At 42.6% G+C, this 18,123-nt stretch overlaps 1 protein-coding gene across 1 annotated transcript in view; it reads right to left on the bottom strand.

The window, feature by feature from the left end:
• col24a1 (collagen type XXIV alpha 1 chain) overlaps positions 1 to 18,123 on the bottom strand; it is a 313,480-nt gene that overhangs the window by 155,856 nt on the left and 139,501 nt on the right. The window contains exons 15-19 of the mRNA XM_084310995.1: positions 17,396 to 17,449; positions 14,483 to 14,527; positions 10,389 to 10,442; positions 10,000 to 10,053; positions 4,629 to 4,682 (exon numbers count right to left, since the gene is read on the bottom strand). Coding sequence (XP_084167121.1) covers positions 4,629 to 4,682; positions 10,000 to 10,053; positions 10,389 to 10,442; positions 14,483 to 14,527; positions 17,396 to 17,449 — 261 coding nt within the window. The remainder of the gene's footprint in view (positions 1 to 4,628; positions 4,683 to 9,999; positions 10,054 to 10,388; positions 10,443 to 14,482; positions 14,528 to 17,395; positions 17,450 to 18,123) is intronic.

Here is an 18,123-nt window from a genome sequence, read left to right as displayed (position 1 = left end):
GCATATAACTCTGTGATATGATATGATAGCGTGTACAATAATGCTGTATATACTGTATATATATATATTTATTCTTACTATATATATATATATATATCCACCTGTCTGTACATACCTGCACATAATAATTTTACATATCTGTACTAGTTACTATATCTATTTCTGTACATATCCCTTACCTACTCTTAGTAGTTACTCTGCTGATTAGCACTACACCCATTAGTACTAATTTATATATTTTATACCCAGTTTAATCACCTGTACATTGTATATTACTATTGCACTGGTTGTATGCCAAACCTCTTTGCATTGTGCTGTACTTGTGCTGTATAAAAATAATACATTTGAATCTAATCTAATGTTGTTCTTCATTTCAGCTATAGTGAATGTAGAAATGTACTGGAAAGTGCCACACCTACTGTAAGTATTTAAACGCTTTCGGGTGTACAATCTCACTCATAAGACATCGTTTTGAGAAGTGAACATTCTAACGATGCCGTAGCAACTGAGGCACTGGTCCAATCGAAAGCCACAGTGTTCTGATTCCACGATATAATTCAGAGAAAACGTTTCCAAAACAAATGTACACCAGGGCCCTGTTTCTTGTACGTGGTTCAACTAAGTCGATCAAGATGTCATTATCCAGCTTCAGTTAACCCGATGTTTGAAGCCGGGATTTTCCTGTTCCACGAAGGTGGATTCAGTCTCGTTAACTCAAGCCAGACTTGCGACTCAGGCTAAATGCGCGCGGCCGCTTTAGGTGAAAAGCCAGCACGTATCGATGGCAGAGATCCTGATTCTCTAACGGCATTGATTGATTAATTGATTTAAGACTTTATTGACAGATTGCAATACGGCTCAATCGCCTCGCCGACAAGTTAAATGCGTTATCTATAGGCTAATTTTAAGTCCCTCATTACCTCAATCAATCAGATTATATTTCTTTAAACTTGCCTGCTGGATTGAATAATCAAATGAGATCTTGCTAGCGAAAATAATTAGTTAACTGTTATACAGAATTACGATACGGCTCTCTTACCCATTGATTGATGTATAGTCAATCTTTAACTTATCTCCAATGTGGTCTAACGGGTTGTTCTTTTGACTTTCACACAGACGACCGGGGTTCGAGACCCTAGTCGTCTCCTTCTTTTTGCAATATAGGAATAATTCAATTTGGTGCACGTTGAGAGCTATATAAAGAATGACATCCTCAATGCATGTAGATTTATAATATTTTAACTTAAAACCAGGCTACTTTGGCGTATAATCATTAATATTATATTCAAAAAAATCATATTGGAAACACCGGGTTTTGAACCCCGGTCGCTGGGTTGGCAGGCTTGAGCACTACCGCTGCACCACTGTGCCAGATGGGATAAATTCATTGTTTATACATTAATGAACGAGAGACCCGTGTTTAGAATATCCTTTGTTTTGAATGAAGTTTATCTCTTTATCCTCATTCATTAATGTGACGTCAACGGCTCATTCAATTTCTCAAATCCGTCAAACAGCGCATCTCATCAGACATCTTAATCCCAGTTACAATTAAAATAACCACATAATGTGTACATCGCACGAGCAAGCGCCACCGTCGCCACGGTATATATAACGTGCATTATTTAGGACAAAGTGAATTTAGTATCAGCATTTTGGGTCTATTTTACATTTCAAAAGCCCCCTCTGGAAGAATGGAGCACAAGAACGTAATTCAGAATGGTATAACGCAGATCCTAGGCTGTGGGAATAATTTCAGGAAACGAGCTGTCACTTTCTTTGCGGGGGCGTGGCTCTGCGTGATCCGGCTAACTTGAACTTGAACTCTGCTTTCGACCAGGCTCAAACTTTTGGATCTGTTGTCATGGTGATTTGGAAAATCCACGTACATGGAACCGGAAAGTCCGGCTAACTCAGTTATCCAGTTAAAGTTATCCGGCTAACTCAGTTATCCAGGTACAAGAAACAGGGCCCTGAAAGGGTTCATCTACGAAACAAAAAAACTAAAAAGTCCTCATTGACTTCCATAATAATATATATATATATATATATATATATATATATATATATATATATATATATATATATATATCTTTATTGTCTTTGTGATCATGAAGCCCAGAAAAGAAACCTGGATATGGCAACTTGCCTGTACTGCTCACACACACTAGTCTAATACCAGACTAAATATAGATCAGGCCGATTGTGTTCTATTGCTGCATCTGTGTTTTGATTGGCTCCGTGCTCCTGACTATCACTGTGGCCACCAGTAGGCTATAACAATAATCCTATGCCGTCTCTGTATCTTTCTCATCGTACGACGAGAGCTAAAGTATGTCATCCAAGAACTCCTGACCCATTCTCTGGCAGAACCCTGGAGGAATAGAATGTACGCTCTGCGACACAAGAGTAATTAAACAGTATAGAGACGTCTGGGCCTCAGCGGTCACAAAATGCTTTTAAAGGCCCGATCTGTAACCCAAATCTAAACACAGAAAGGAAAATCTCAAGTTGATTAAGTTCTGGATATAGGGGACTAACACTAGACGACAGATACATATGAGTTCTTATTTATTTGAAAATGTTTGTTTGTTTTGTAAATGTTTGTAAACACTTTTGTAAAGACTTTTTAATTTTTTTACAGTGTTTTCAATCTACAAATCAAACCCTTCAAGACTGTATGTGAAGATTAAAAAAATCCTATTGGGACTTTAATCTGATGGCGCTTTTCCATTACATCATACCGGCTCAACTCGGATCGACTCAACTCGGCTCGACTCAACTCGACTCAACACTCCTCACTTTTGGTACCAGGCACTTTGTTTTCCACTGCAGATAGTATCCCCATCAATTCAATGTCTAAGTTTATATTTATTTGATATTTTCTATTTAAGAATTGTTATTTTCTCTAGTAAATTTAAAGTGAATCTTAAGTTGTAAAATATCACAAGATGGCAGCCAGCCCTGAGCTACTGTGATGGGAGAGTTGACTGCTGCAGTAGGTAATTAGCAGCAGATTTATTCAGGTGTGAATGCCATCTTGGGGTGGAATAGGCAGAGGAAAGATATCCTTTGTAGTGGAAGGACTAGTTTCCTTCAGTGGGAGAAGAATGGCCATGTAAGAATTAGGAAAAAGAGGGTTCAGTGAAATAATCCCCTCAGAGACGCTATTGGTATGTATATATTGTAATTTTTGTTAATTGTTCATTTAAATGACTATAATTTATATATATAATCATGTTGGTGCATAGATCACTAGATTTATCCACTTCTAATACAATGTTCATGTGAGCGTATTTCCTGGTTGATAAGAAGATAATCTGGATCACAGGACTGAGACTGTGTGTATAAGCATGCCATTGGCCGACTATTAGCGCCGCCCAGGATGATTGTGATTGGTTGAAAGAAATACAAACAAGCCAGAAAGTTTTCCCCCCTATACCGGAATGATAATAGGTTCAGCCAGACCTCACACAACGCTAACGTAGTGTGGAGAGAGGTATGGCTAGTTGGCTACGCGAGACTAGTAAAACAATGATGATGGCGCTGTCCTTGGTGCTGTTGTGTTGCAAGAAATGATTATCTCCGACCAATCAGTGGTCTGCAGGGTTTTCACGGCACCTTTCACGTCACCTTCTGGCATCACCTCAGCTCTGCTTGGAACTGCATCTGAGGTGATACCAAAACCAAAATATACCAGGTACTATTTTGCCCAACGGAAAACCAAAGAAAGGCGAGCAGAGCCGGTACCATGTAATGGAAAAGGGCTGTTACATACAGGAAGCAGATGTGCCTCATCTCAACCACTCAAGTTCACATTACACATAATACAGGTTCACATGCCGAAATGCATACGGTATTGCTTAGAATTAATTGCAACCAGTGTGTTTTCACTCACAAATGCCTGAAGCCATAAGCATAATGTACTGGTATGTAACACACCTGGAGTCAACCTCAGGTCTCCCACATGACAAGGCAGACACCCACCAGTCGACCATAGAGGGAAATCAAATATGGCCTACTAGGCTTCAGGCAGGGCTCAGCAATACATGAAGCTTAAAGGGATAGTTCGGATTTTTGGAACATATTTCGTGCTTTTCTCAGCACAATCCATGCCGTTCCTCATACTAGCTCCAGCTAGTTACCGGCAAAAGTCAATGGGGCCGAGCTCGTGTACAATGGGGGTTCGCTGAACTGAGCTCCACGATAAATGGTGCATTTATATAGCGCTTTTAGCCAAAGCGCTTTACAATTTGTTCCTCCCATTTTACCAGGCAACCATGCAAGGTGCCAACCTGCTCATCGGGAGCAGTTAGGGGTTACGTGTCTTGCGCGAAGGACACTTCCACATGCTGCCTGGGAGGGAATCGAACCGGGAACCTCCAGATTACCAGACGACTGCTCTACCTCCTGAGCCACTGTCGCCCAGCGCGCGCAGTGCACACAAAGTGGTTTTCAGTCAGCTTGTGCAGACAGGAGCTCGACCCCATTGACGTTGCATTAATTTATGGTTAACCAATCCGGAGCTAGAATGATGGGCCATTTTATACTTCTCTATGCCCTTAATTTGTCTAGCATCTCTATAGATATGTGTGTATTGTGTTTTGCAACTGGTTTTGTTCTCTTACCTCAGGTCCTGGCGGGCCAGGTGCTCCTTGCGGTCCGATCTCACCGAGTTTACCCTGTCAAGTACAAGACGGTTATGTAGATTAATTGGACTGGATGGTGATGGTAATTGCACACAGGCATCCGTGCTTTTGAACCTCGCTGCCTTGACAGTACGAGAGCACATTCAGATGAAGGTGATGCTTGAAACATGTCGGTAGCCAACGCAGTACATATTATCTTTCAACTGCAGAAGGTAAGTGTGCCGTCATCATCATACAGTTTGACCTTGAGTGCAGAGGATGAGGACCGACATAAACATTAACAGCTGTCGATTCTCCTCTCTCTCTCTCTCTCTCTCTCTCTCTCTCTCTCTCTCTCTCTCTCTCTCTCTCTCTCTCTCTCTCTCTCTCTCTCTCTCTCTCTCTCTCTCTCTCTCTCAGTTGTCAGTGTGTGTGATGAAGGTGTTGAAGGCACGCTTTGGGTGATGTGTGTGTGTACACCGTAATCCAAACAAATTACTTGTAAACACACACACACACTCAAACATGTGCACCTGCGTTCACGTGCGCACACACACACACACACACACACATCAAATGACTTTGTTGGCTTTGTTATTACACTACCTTGGTCGCGCCGATGACGCAAAGTTGCAATATTCAGTCGATCGTCTGTGCTGAGTTTATAAACATTGCACTTTACAAATGATCGACTGAATACTGCAACTTTGCGCCATTGTCGCAACCAATGTATTGTAATGACGAGTAATTTACGAGTAATTTACACTGAGTCGCATCCGATCGGCGAATATTTATTTTTTCGCCCAACCTCATATGGTGGTTGAGCACAGTAGAGGTTGGGTTTACCAGCTACCCTGCGTGGTGAAGGGGATACTGGTATATCATACCTTCCTAGTCGCTGATGGACCCACAGAGATACATAGAGTGTGCACTCCCTATCTACACAATACTGTGTGCACTCCCTATCTACACAATACTGTGTGCACTCCCTATCTACACAATACTGTGTGCACTCCCTATCTACACAATACTGTGTGCACTCCCTATCTACACAATACTGTGTGCACTCCCTATCTACACAATACTGTGTGCACTCCCTGACTACTGTGTGCACACCCTATCTACACACTACTGTGTGCACTCCTTATCTACACACTATTGTGTGCACTCCCTATCTACACACTACTGTGTGCACTCCCTATCTACACACTACTGTGTGCACTCTCTATCTACACAATACTGTGTGCACTCTCTATCTACACACTACTGTGTGCACTCCCTATCTACACACTACTGTGTGCACTCTCTATCTACACAACGCTGTGTGCACTCCCTATCTACACACTACTGTGTACACTCTCTATCTACACACTACTGTGTACACTCCCTATCTACACAACGCTGTGTGCACTCCCTATCTACACACTACTGTGTACACTCCCTATCTACACAACGCTGTGTGCACTCTCTATCTACACACTACTGTGTACACTCCCTATCTACACAACGCTGTGTACACTCCCTATCTACACACTACTGTGTGCACTCCCTATCTACACACTACTGTGTACACTCCCTATCTACACACTACTGTGTGCACTCCCTATCTACACACTACTGTGTGCACTCCCTATCTACACACTACTGTGTACACTCCCTATCTACACAACGCTGTGTGCACTCTCTATCTACACACTACTGTGTACACTCCCTATCTACACACTACTGTGTACACTCCCTATCTACACACTACTGTGTGCACTCCCTATCTACACACTACTGTGTACACTCCCTATCTACACACTACTGTGTACACTCCCTATCTACACAACGCTGTGTGCACTCCCTATCTACACACTACTGTGTACACTCCCTATCTACACAACGCTGTGTGCACTCCCTATCTACACACTACTGTGTGCACTCCCTATCTACACACTACTGTGTACACTCCCTATCTACACACTACTGTGTGCACTCCCTATCTACACACTACTGTGTACACTCCCTATCTACACACTACTGTGTACACTCCCTATCTACACAACGCTGTGTGCACTCCCTATCTACACACTACTGTGTGCACTCCCTATCTACACAACGCTGTGTACACTCTCTATCTACACACTACTGTGTGCACTCTCTATCTACACACTACTGTGTGCACTCTCTATCTACACAATACTGTGTGCACTCCCTATCTACACACTACTGTGTGCACTCCCTATCTACACAATACTGTGTGCACTCCCTATCTACACACTACTGTGTACACTCCCTATCTACACACTACTGTGTACACTCTCTATCTACACACTACTGTGTGCACTCCCTATCTACACACTACTGTGTGCACTCCCTATCTACACACTACTGTGTGCACTCCCTATCTACACACTACTGTGTGCACTCTCTATCTACACACTACTGTGTGCACTCCCTATCTACACACTACTGTGTGCACTCCCTATCTACACACTACTGTGTGCACTCTCTATCTACACACTACCGTGTGCACTCTCTATCTACACACTACTGTGTGCACTCCCTATCTAAGATAAGATAAGATAAGATAAGATATTCCTTTATTGATCCCCTTGGGGAAATTCAGGCATCATAGCAGCATGGGGGGAGGGGGGAGGGGTACAGGTAGTAAAACAAAACAGTATACAGGTAGTAAAAGACAACACAGGCAGTGTAAACAATTTGATCAATATGGTCAATATAATTTACTAACTGACTAGCTGAGGAATATTCACATTATTCACAGTGTCACATGAGGTGCAGTATGCAAGAGGTGGTGTTATAATAATTTACTATCTACTGAGTATACATTAATCAAAGTACCAGGGTAGTCTACTTTGTCCCCCTTGGGTTCCTATAAGTCCCAGGTCAATGTCTGGTAGCAGTCGCTGTCGCTGCCCCCTGTTGTGGGGCCTGGAGGCTGCTAGTCGCTGCCCACTGTTGTGGAGCCTGATGGCCGCTGGTATGAAGGACTGTCCGAGGCGGTTAGTTGAGTGTCGGGGGGGGATGAGTCTGTGGCTGAACGAGCTTCTCATCTTGACTAGCTCGTCGTAGAGGGGGTGGTAGGGGTTCTCCATGATGGCATCCAGCTTCCTTATCATCCCCCTCTCTACCATCACCTCAAGTCTAGGTAGCTCGACTCCCACCACGGAGCTAGCCTTCCTCACCAGCTTGTTGAGCTTGTTGGTGTCCCTTGAGTTGATGTAGCCTCCCCAGCATGCCACAGCATAGAAGAGGATGCTGGCCACAACAGACTGGTAAAAAGACTGCAGCAGTTTGTTGCACACATTGAAGGACCTGAGTCTCCTCAGGAAGAACAGCCTGCTCTGTCCCTTCCTGTAGAGGGCCTCTGTGTTGTCCGACCAGTCCAGTTTATTGTTCAGGTGTACCCCAAGGAACTTGTATGAGTCCACCATCTCCACATCCACCCCTCGGATGGAGATGGGAATCGGGGGGGGCCTCTTCTTGCCCCTCCGGAAGTCCACCACCAGCTCCTTGGTCTTACTGGTGTTGAGTTGGAGGTGGTTGCTGTCGCTCCACCCCACGAAGCTCTCCACCAGGGCTACTGTGTGCACTCCCTATCTACACAACGCTGTGTGCACTCCGGCCACTCCCTATCTACACACTACTGTGTGCACTCCCTATCTACACAACGCTGTGTGCACTCCCTATCTACACACTACTGTGTGCACTCCCTATCTACACAACGCTGTGTGCACTCCCTATCTACACACTACTGTGTGCACTCCCTATCTACACAACGCTGTGTGCACTCCCTATCTACACACTAATGAATGAATGAATGAAAACTTTATTTAACAGATTGCAGAATGGGTACAATACAGTACGGCTCAATACATACAATTGTTAAGGGGATGCAGACCTGAGAAAGACGTTTGTCTTGTTTCCATCAGGGTCCCCCATTTTCAATTCATATAGACATATATGACATACATGACATACAGATAGTCAGTACTGCTACATCTATACATTTATGACATACCAGATTTGCAAATACAGTACTGTTTGTGATACAGAAGGAGTCAAGAAAAGGGAGTATATACATTTGACGTAGAAACTGTACATTGGAGGTTGGGTGGGGGGGGTTGGGTACATTGGGATATTGACAACCATACTGGGTAATTTACATTGGAGGTGGTTGGGGGGGGGGGGGGCGGGGGGCACACTGTATAAACAAGTAACACTGTACATTGAGGGGGGGGGGGGAGGAGACACTGTACAAACAAACACAATTGTACATTGAACTATTGACAAAACCATACTAGGTAAATGACTGTACATTGGAGGGGGTTGGAATGATTGGGTTAGGATATTTACAGGGGCCAGTGTTGAATTGCAGTCTCCCGTAGGTGTCCCTTGAGAGAGGTTTTGAAAGTGGGTAGTGATCCACATTCCTTTACAGCTTTGGGTAGGGCGTTCCACATTGATGTGGCATAATTGCGAAACGTGTTTAGTCCCTTATTTGAGCCGAATCTGGGTTTGACATGATTTGTGGAGCTCCCTCTGGTGTTGTGATCGTGGTATTCACTGACCTTTGGGAAGTATTTTGACATGTACATGGGTACCTTGGTCGTGTAGTGTATCTTGTAGACCAGGCCCATTGCAAGTGTGCTTACTACTGTGTGCACTCCCTATCTACACAATACTGACAACGTGTTTCCACTGCTCCCATTCAGATAACTCTGTTTTCTACCCAGAAGACAACACTGCTTCTTCCTCATTTGAGATTCAGTGGAACACAGCATTTTCCACATTATTGCCACTTAGTGATGTGAAGAAGAGTGATGGGGATCTATAACCTCTTTCCAGAACAAATCAGAGCCTCTAGGTGGCGGTATACACCCTACAACACATGTTGTAGAAGAAGAGCCCACATGGTGCTGTGCTTACTCTGTGTATCTCTATGGACAGACTCAGGAACTAATAAGATCAAAGCAAGGCTGTTGAATGTGTTCAGACTGCTTCCACACACTTTAGGAGCTGACTGGAAAATAGGGGCAATTGTGTTTACATGGTTTTGTTTATAGAACGTCACAAACACACAAACACATGGACATACATGCACACACGCACTCTCACTCACACCTCCATACTACTAACTAACTCACACACACACACACACACACACACACACACACACACACACACACACACACACACACACACACACACACACACACACACACACACACACACACACACACACACACACACACACACACACACACACACACACACACACACACACACACACACACACACACACACACACACACACACACACACACACACACACACACATACACAACCAGGCGCACAACCGTACCAGTGGGCCAGGTTTCCCTCGAGGACCAGTAGGGCCAGCCAATCCAGCGCCGCCCTGTAGGACAACGACAAAACATCACTTTTAGAGAGAGAGAGAGCGCTAGAGAGAGAGCACTAGAGAGAGAGAGCGCTAGAGAGAGAGAGCGCTAGAGAGAGAGAGCGCTAGAGAGAGAGAGAGAGCCTAGAGAGAGAGAGAGAGAGAGAGAGAAAGAGAGAGAGAGTATGTGTGTGTGTGTGTGTGTGTGTGTGTGTGTGTGTGTGTGTGCGTGTGTGTGTGTACATGGTGTATGGTGCGTGTGTGTGTGTGTCTGTCTGTCTGTGCATGGTGTGTGTCTGTCTGTGTATGGTGTGTGTGTTTGTGTGTATGCTGTGTGTGTGTGTGTAACATACCTTGTCTCCCTGGTAGCCCATCTCTCCTGGTTCTCCCCTAAGTCCTACTTCACCCTGGATGTCACAGCGTCACAGAGATATAACATACAGTAACACCAGCCTGCCACCATCTTTACAACAACACTCAGAGAGGAATGAACAGATCAAGGCTCAACATTCAGTAAGCATTTCATTTTCTATACATGAGGTGAGCAGGACAGGGTCTGTAAAACATGGAACTATGAGTGTTTCACTTTTACACTGCTGGCCCTCGATTATACTGACTCGCTTGGTCCGTAGTACTCCTGCATTTCAGGTTGTACTCGTATCTATTCATAGTGTCAAACACATCACATCTGCAATAATCATAATAATCAAATATCATTATTGCTATATTCATATTGTATATTGAAATATTATATCATATTGATATACTTTTTACATCTGCCTATGTATTGTTCTATACTGGCCTGCACTTTTAATTACTTTTAGCAATGACATGTGTATTGTGATATGTGTAGTATGGAGTGAATGGTAATGTGTAGTATATGGAGTGAATGATATGTGTAGCATGGAGTGAATGATATGTGTAGCATGGATTGAGTGATATGTGTAGTATATAGAGTAAATGATATGTGTAGTATGGAGTGAGTGATATGTGTAGTATAGAGTGAATGATATGTGTAGTATATAGAGTGAATGATATGTGTAGTATAGAGTGAATGATATGTGTAGTATATAGAGTGAATGATATGTGTAGTATAGAGTGAATGATATGTGTAGTATAGAGTGCATGATATGTGTAGTATATAGAGTGAATGATATCTGTAGTATGGAGTGAATGATAATGTGTAGCATGGAGTGGATTATATGTGTAGTATGGAGTGGATTATATGTGTAGTATAGTGAGTGATATGTGTAGTATGGAGTGAATGTTAATGAGTAGCATGGAGGGATGAATATGTATTGTAGTCCTGTCTATTTCGTTTTTAACTGCATTGATTAGGAGTAGCACTCCTAATCTCATTGTATTATGTAAAATGACAATAAAGTTTTCTATTTTATTTTATTCTATCTTTATTAAATGACAGCTGTGGTCAATGAGCTATGGCACTTCACCATATTGGTAAGCGTCGGCGCGTCATGAGTATAACTCTGAATATGAATAGGAATATGATACTATGGCCCTGATTCACTATGATTCCGCTGCATGGGGAAGAAATGCACAACTCTTTGCTCCTCTGTCGCACAAGTTAAAGGAACATGCCAACATTTGGGGAAATTAGCTTATTGTCTTCTCCAGAGAGAGACGAGAAGATAGATAACAGTTTCCTCTCAGTGCGTTCAGTAGAAAGCTATCTGGCTGCACGTTAGCCTAGCTTAGCACAATGAATGGAAGTGGACAGTGTCAGTTAGCCTAAGCATTGTCCAACTAACACCTCTCCCGAAGGCTAACCGGCACTGTCTACTTCCATTCATTGTGCTAAGCTAGGCTAACATCCAGCCAGATCGCTTTCTACTGAATGCACAGAGAGGAAACTGGTATCTATCTTCTTGTCTCTCTCTGGAAAAGACTATAAGCTAATTTCCCAAAATGTTGGTGTGTTCCTTTAACAGAGTTCATGTCTCATTCACAAAGACATGTGTGCAAATCAAGGTGTGACACAAACACGTTCCCAGAAAGAGCACTTCCAATAGCCCCACTACATAACCAGTTACATGCACAGCATCCCTTTACATCCATAATAATAATAATAATAATAATACATGTGATTTATATATAGTTTTTCTATTTTTTTTTATCCACTTTTTCTCCCATTTTTCTATTTTTCTCCCATCCCAATTTCGTATCATCCAATTCAACCCTCCCCTGTCTCAAACGCTGTTTCTTGCCTCCCACAAGCCGGCTGCAATGTGGACTAAGTCATACATAGCACGAGTCCCCTCCGATACTCGAGGTAACAGCAGTCGCATCTTTTCACCTGCGCGGCGCGATCTTTCAGCGTCAGGGGTCTGCGCTTTGGAGGGGCGCCGCCCCCATCGCTTCCTGATTCTACTGCGCAGGCGCACCAACCGACCTGTAGGAGTCGCTGTCCACAACGCCCGATCCCCACCCATCAGTTTCCCACCCCCTAATACTGCCAATGTGTATTAGTACGGACGACCAGCTAAACTGAAAGCAATGTGGAGCGCTGGGCTCGAACAGGCGAACCCAGCGTCTCCAGTATTCGTGGTGAGCGCCTTGCCCACTGCATCACGTAGCCGCCCGCATATTTAGTTTTTCTAGAACTCGCTTTACACTAAGGAGCGGAGGTAGTGAGACAAAATACAGACAAACGTAACGCAAATGCACAATGACGGATGGGGAGGGGGCTGGGAGAACTGTGAGTCTAGTGTTTTCGGAGACGGAGTTCCAGAGCCTGGGAGCTGCCCTGGAGAAGAGCTCTGTCCCCAAAACTGCGAAGGTTGGACCTGGCAGTGGAGAGAAGGGAGGCTGGATCTGAGGGACCAAGAATGAATGTAGGGGGAGAGGAGGCCAGTGATATGCGGGCGGCTGTGGGGTGAAGGGCTTTGTAGGTGAAGACCGGGATTTTGTAGTTGATCCGGTGTGAGACAGGAAGCCAATGGAGGTATTTTAGGACTGGGGTGATGTGGCACCAGGATTTGGTTTGCGTTAGTAGTCGTGAGTAGAATTGACTAAAGGCTGGCAGCAATTTTGGAAATCAGGCACACATGCCCAAGAAAGGTTTGTCATTATAGTTCCCTTTAAAATAAATTTAATGACGGAATGCCATCTGCCTTACGTGCTTGACTTGTTGACAGTCATACCTGCACCTGGCAGCAATGATAGTGGCCTAAATAGCCAAACAGATGGCAATGCATTAAGACAGCCACCTTTACAGCAACAATTGTATATTTCCTATTTATCTATTTCCATATTGCATAAGGTAAATTAATACCACAGCTATCTATTTCCATATTGCACAAGGTAAGTTAATGAATGACGTATTATTCTAATTTATACAACAGGTAGGTCCGACCACCTATTTACCAAGGTGGAATGCTGTTTTAATGTACGACCTAGGACCATTATTTTAATTATTATTATAAAAATCAAGCGAGAATGTACCCATTTAGATTCCAAATTATGTAGTCAGTTCGTCCAAATAATGCTTGTTTGGACATTTGCTCCAACGTTTTCGGAGATTGGGCGGCTGCGACAGGTCTTTGGTTGACGCATGCCCAGTTTAACAATGTGAGGTTTGATTGATTGATTGAAAACTTTATTAACAGATTGCAGAATGGGTACAATACAGTACAGCTCAATACAAACAACTGCTAAAAGGATGAAGACCAGAAAAATACTTTCGTCTTGTTTACATAAGGGTCCTCCATTTTCAACTCATCAAGAATGAACTACGGTACTAAGGTTAACTATCATAATCGATCGTCCCGCTATATTCCTTCATCCGTAATTGATCAGTCTCCCCAGTTAGTAGCTAGATTAACATATTTAGTGGAAGTGTCAATAATCAAATAATCTGGACAAAACCATCAGTTTTATCTGTCTGATTCAGATGACTCTAACAGACATTTTGAACCGCTCTTGGTCCCTATACGGGCATATATGCATGCCGTGACGCGGGGGATTCCCCAATCTGGATGCGTCAGCCCCAGTCTCCCCCATAGACCAGACCGTCTCATTTAACAAGAGGCTTGTTGTTTGAGATTCAAATAGCTCCTACAGGTACGTTAAATCAAATGTAATGTTGTCCGCGGAGGTCATGTTGACAGTTTCTGTTTGATGAATGGCAGTTGAAACTTTCTACAACATTCTAAAGCCAGCGCAGTGGTATATTCATGGTGATTTAACCGTGAGTGTATCATGAATATACTCATGGCTTAGAACGCTCTCGACCAATCACAATGTGTGGTCGGACCTACCTGTTGTATAATATATTATAACACATAACATATTATAAACATGTCTGGTATTATTAAAACTAGACTTTGATCTGTCACAACACCCCTGTTTCTCCCCACTCATCATCTGCAACCTAGGCTAAGACACACTGTACACAGATACACTACAATAATATAAATATTTAGATCACCTTATCACCTTTCAATCCAGGCAGGCCCCCTCGTCCCGTCAGGCCCTGTCAGAGAGAGAGTACAGATGGAGGGAGGCCTCAGTGTCCTTCCAACATGGAGCCACATCATGAACTCACCCTTTTTTAATGAAATGTCTCACCTAATAAAAACTCAATACAAAAGAATATCTACACACTTGAAAACATTCACCTGTAAGATTCCAAGGAGTTGTGAGTGTGTGTGTGTGTGTGTGTGTGTGTGTGTGTGTGTGTGTGTGTGTGTGTGTGTGTGTGTGTGTGTGTGTGTGTGTGTGTGTGTGTGTGTGTGTGTGTGTGTATTTCAATCTACAGTGGTTAGCCTACAGTAGTTAGACTACAGTGGTTAGCATACAGTGGTTAGCCTACAGTAGTTTGCCTACAGTGGTTAGCCTACAGTAGTTAGACTACAGTGAATAGCTACAGTGGTTAGCTTACAGTGGTTAGCTTACAGTGGTAAGCGTACTGTCAGTGGTTAGCTTACAGTGATTAGCGTAATGTGGTAAGCTTACAGTGGTTAGCTTACAGTGGTTAGCCTACCATGGTTAGCCTACAGTGGTTAGCTTACAGTGGTTAGCCAACCATGGTTAGATTACAGTGGTTAACCTACAGTGGTTAGCTTACAGTGGTTAGCCTACAGTGGTTAGCCTACAGTAGTTACAGTGGTAAGCCTTCAGTAGTTAGCTTATAGTGGTTTTTAGACCACCAGCCCTGATTCCAAACTCTAACCTTAACCAACTTCGAAAGAGGGCCTAAGCTTAACCAGTTCGAAACAAGGCGGACATTAATAATTAATAAAATAATAAAAATTTATAAAATGTTCAATCAATTAATCAATCAATCAGGGAACATAAGACCCGGGGAACATAGGGATGATCCCGTTAGCTGCTTACAGTGGTAAGCCTATAGTGGTTAGCTTACAGTGGTAAGCCTATAGTGGTTAGCTTACAGTGTTAAGCCTATTATGGTTAGCTTACAGTGTTAAGCCTATAGTGGTTAGCTTACAGTGGTAAGCCTATAGTGGTTAGCTTACAGTGTTAAGCCTATGGGAGCATGTCTATGTTCCCCGGGTCCTATGTTCCCTGGGTTCTATGTTCCCCGCTTTGATTGATTGATTGATTGAAAATTTTAGACCACCAGCCCTGATTCCAAACTCTAACCTTAACCAGTTCGAAAGAGGGCCTAAGCTTAACCAGTTCGAAACAAGGCGGACATTAATAATTAATAAAATAATACAAATTTATAAAATGTTCAATCTATTAATCAATCAAGCGGGGAACATAGGACCCGGGGAACATAGGACCCGGGGAACATAGGGATGATCCCAAGCCTATAGTGGTTAGCCTACAGTGGTTAGCCTATGGTTAGCTTACAGTGGTAAGTCTATAGTGGTTAGCTTACAGTGGTAAGTCTATAGTGGTTAGCTTACAGTGTTAAGCCTATAGTGGTTAGCCTACAGTGGTTAGCCTATAGTGGTTAGCTTACAGTGGTAAGCCTATAGTGGTTAGCTTACAGTGTTAAGCATATAGTGGTTAGCTTACAGTGTTAAGCCTATAGTGGTTAGCTTACAGTGTTAAGCCTATAGTGGTTAGCTTACAGTGTTAAGCCTATAGTGGTTAGCCTATAGTTGTTAGCTTACATGAGTTGGCCAGTATTTGTCTAACCCAGCGGTTCTCAAACTACGGGTTGTGACCCAAAGTGGGGTCATGGGTAGGTGACAGTGGGCAAGTAAATGCATGGCAAGTAAAAAAATAAAATAATATATATATATATATATATATATATATATATATATATACCGTAATTCCTCTAATAGTAACCCCGGCTTGTATTTGTTTCAACTGTATATACCAGGCTTGTATTAGGAGGAGGCATGTATAAGAGAGAGGCCTATATTTCTAATTTTCAAACCGATCATAATGAATAAATCAACATTTTGTGTCAGTTTGAACCCAGTAAAATGTACTGGGTTCATTTATTGAAACCAAGTACTGTATGAAATACGGTAGTAAACAGTGCAATTACAGGTGGTCAAAAAAAGTTAAATAAAGTAAAATAGTGCAATCACAATACTGGTATAATAATAATAATAATAATAATAATAATAATAATAATAATAATAATAATAATAATAATAATAATAATAATAATAATAATAATAATAATAATAATAATAATAATAATAATAATAATAATAATAATAATAATAATAATAATAATAATAATAATAATAATAATAATAATAATAATAATAATAATAATAATAATAATAATAATAATAATATTCTGAGGTAGGCTTACTCTCTTGGTAAACATTAACACCATACCTGGTATTTACTGCACAGCCAGGCCAGCATATAACAACAATAACAAAATATACCCGGCTTGTATTAGGAGGCCGGCTTATAATTGCTTAGCTCAACAGCACACCCGGTCATTAATAGAGACCCGGTTTTTAATTGAATACCGGTTACTATTAGAGGAATTACGGTATATATATTTATTTTTATGTTCTAGCAACATATTTTGGATAAATATGCTTTGTTTTATAAATGTGTATTGATAACATAGTGCTGTAATTACATTTTCTAATAAATATGCATGATAAAGTTCAACAACATGTGCTTTTATTTTGATATTCCTTAATTCCATGTTAAAATTATGCGATACATTATGTGTGGGGTCGCCAAAAAATTTCTAAATAAAATGGGGTTGTGGTATAAAAAAGTTTGAGAACCCCTGGTCTAACCCTACTATTGGTCCCACTCTCCATTTGCTTGACACTTAATTATCTACAGTGGTTAGCCTCCAGCCTATACAGTGGTTGGCCAAACAGTCTGACAATGATTAGCCTACAATGGTTGGCCAAACAACCTAGCTAGCGAGTGTTTACCCTACCTGAGGTCCCACTATGCCAGGTAGTCCCCGCGGCCCCTCGGGCCCTGGGTCTCCCTGTGGAGAGAGAAGGAGGAGCCTGGTGAGATACGGTGGTTGTATCACACACGCAAGCACAAGTGCACAGAGAGCCAGACAGACAGACACGTTCACTCGTAACATTCATCATCACACAGTATCGTGGGCCAGATGCTGAAGGACATGTTTCACAGAGAATGTTTCCGATGATCAATCTCTTTTCCGACTCTCCCTCTCCGAAACATTATTTTGCCATCAGCGGTATCCGCCGTGGCCCTAACAGAACATTCTTGTGTGTCACCACCTCGGAGCAGATCCAAGCGGTGCTGAAACCGTATCCCGCCGCTCTGTCCGGACTTGGCCTTGGCTGGCCGCACTACTCTGTCTGCGCGGAACATCAGTGCTAATTGGCAGAGACAAAGTGGGAATGACCAGAGAGCGGCTGCATGAGAGAGGCTTTCGTAGTGCTAATAGCAGCAGCAGTAGTAGTAGCAGTAGCGGCACTTTTTCCACCAGAGGTAGGACTGAGTCACAAGTAGAGGTAAGTCACAATAAAAACAAGTCAAGTCAAAGTCACGTGTAAGCCTATGGCTCGAGTCAAGTCAAGTGTCCAGAGTAAGTCGCAACTAAGTGCATGAGTCCATACCTCTCATGCAGTACCCCAGTGCCTACTGGGAGGCCACACAAAAGGACAGGTCAAGAGAACGGCTCAA

The sequence above is a fragment of the Notolepis coatsorum genome (genome assembly GCF_963971535.1).
Source record: "Notolepis coatsorum genome assembly, chromosome: 3".
Taxonomy (NCBI): domain Eukaryota; kingdom Metazoa; phylum Chordata; class Actinopteri; order Aulopiformes; family Paralepididae; genus Notolepis; species Notolepis coatsorum.
The sequence above is the reverse complement of the archived record's forward strand: the minus strand, read 5'-3'. Positions and strand labels throughout refer to the sequence as shown.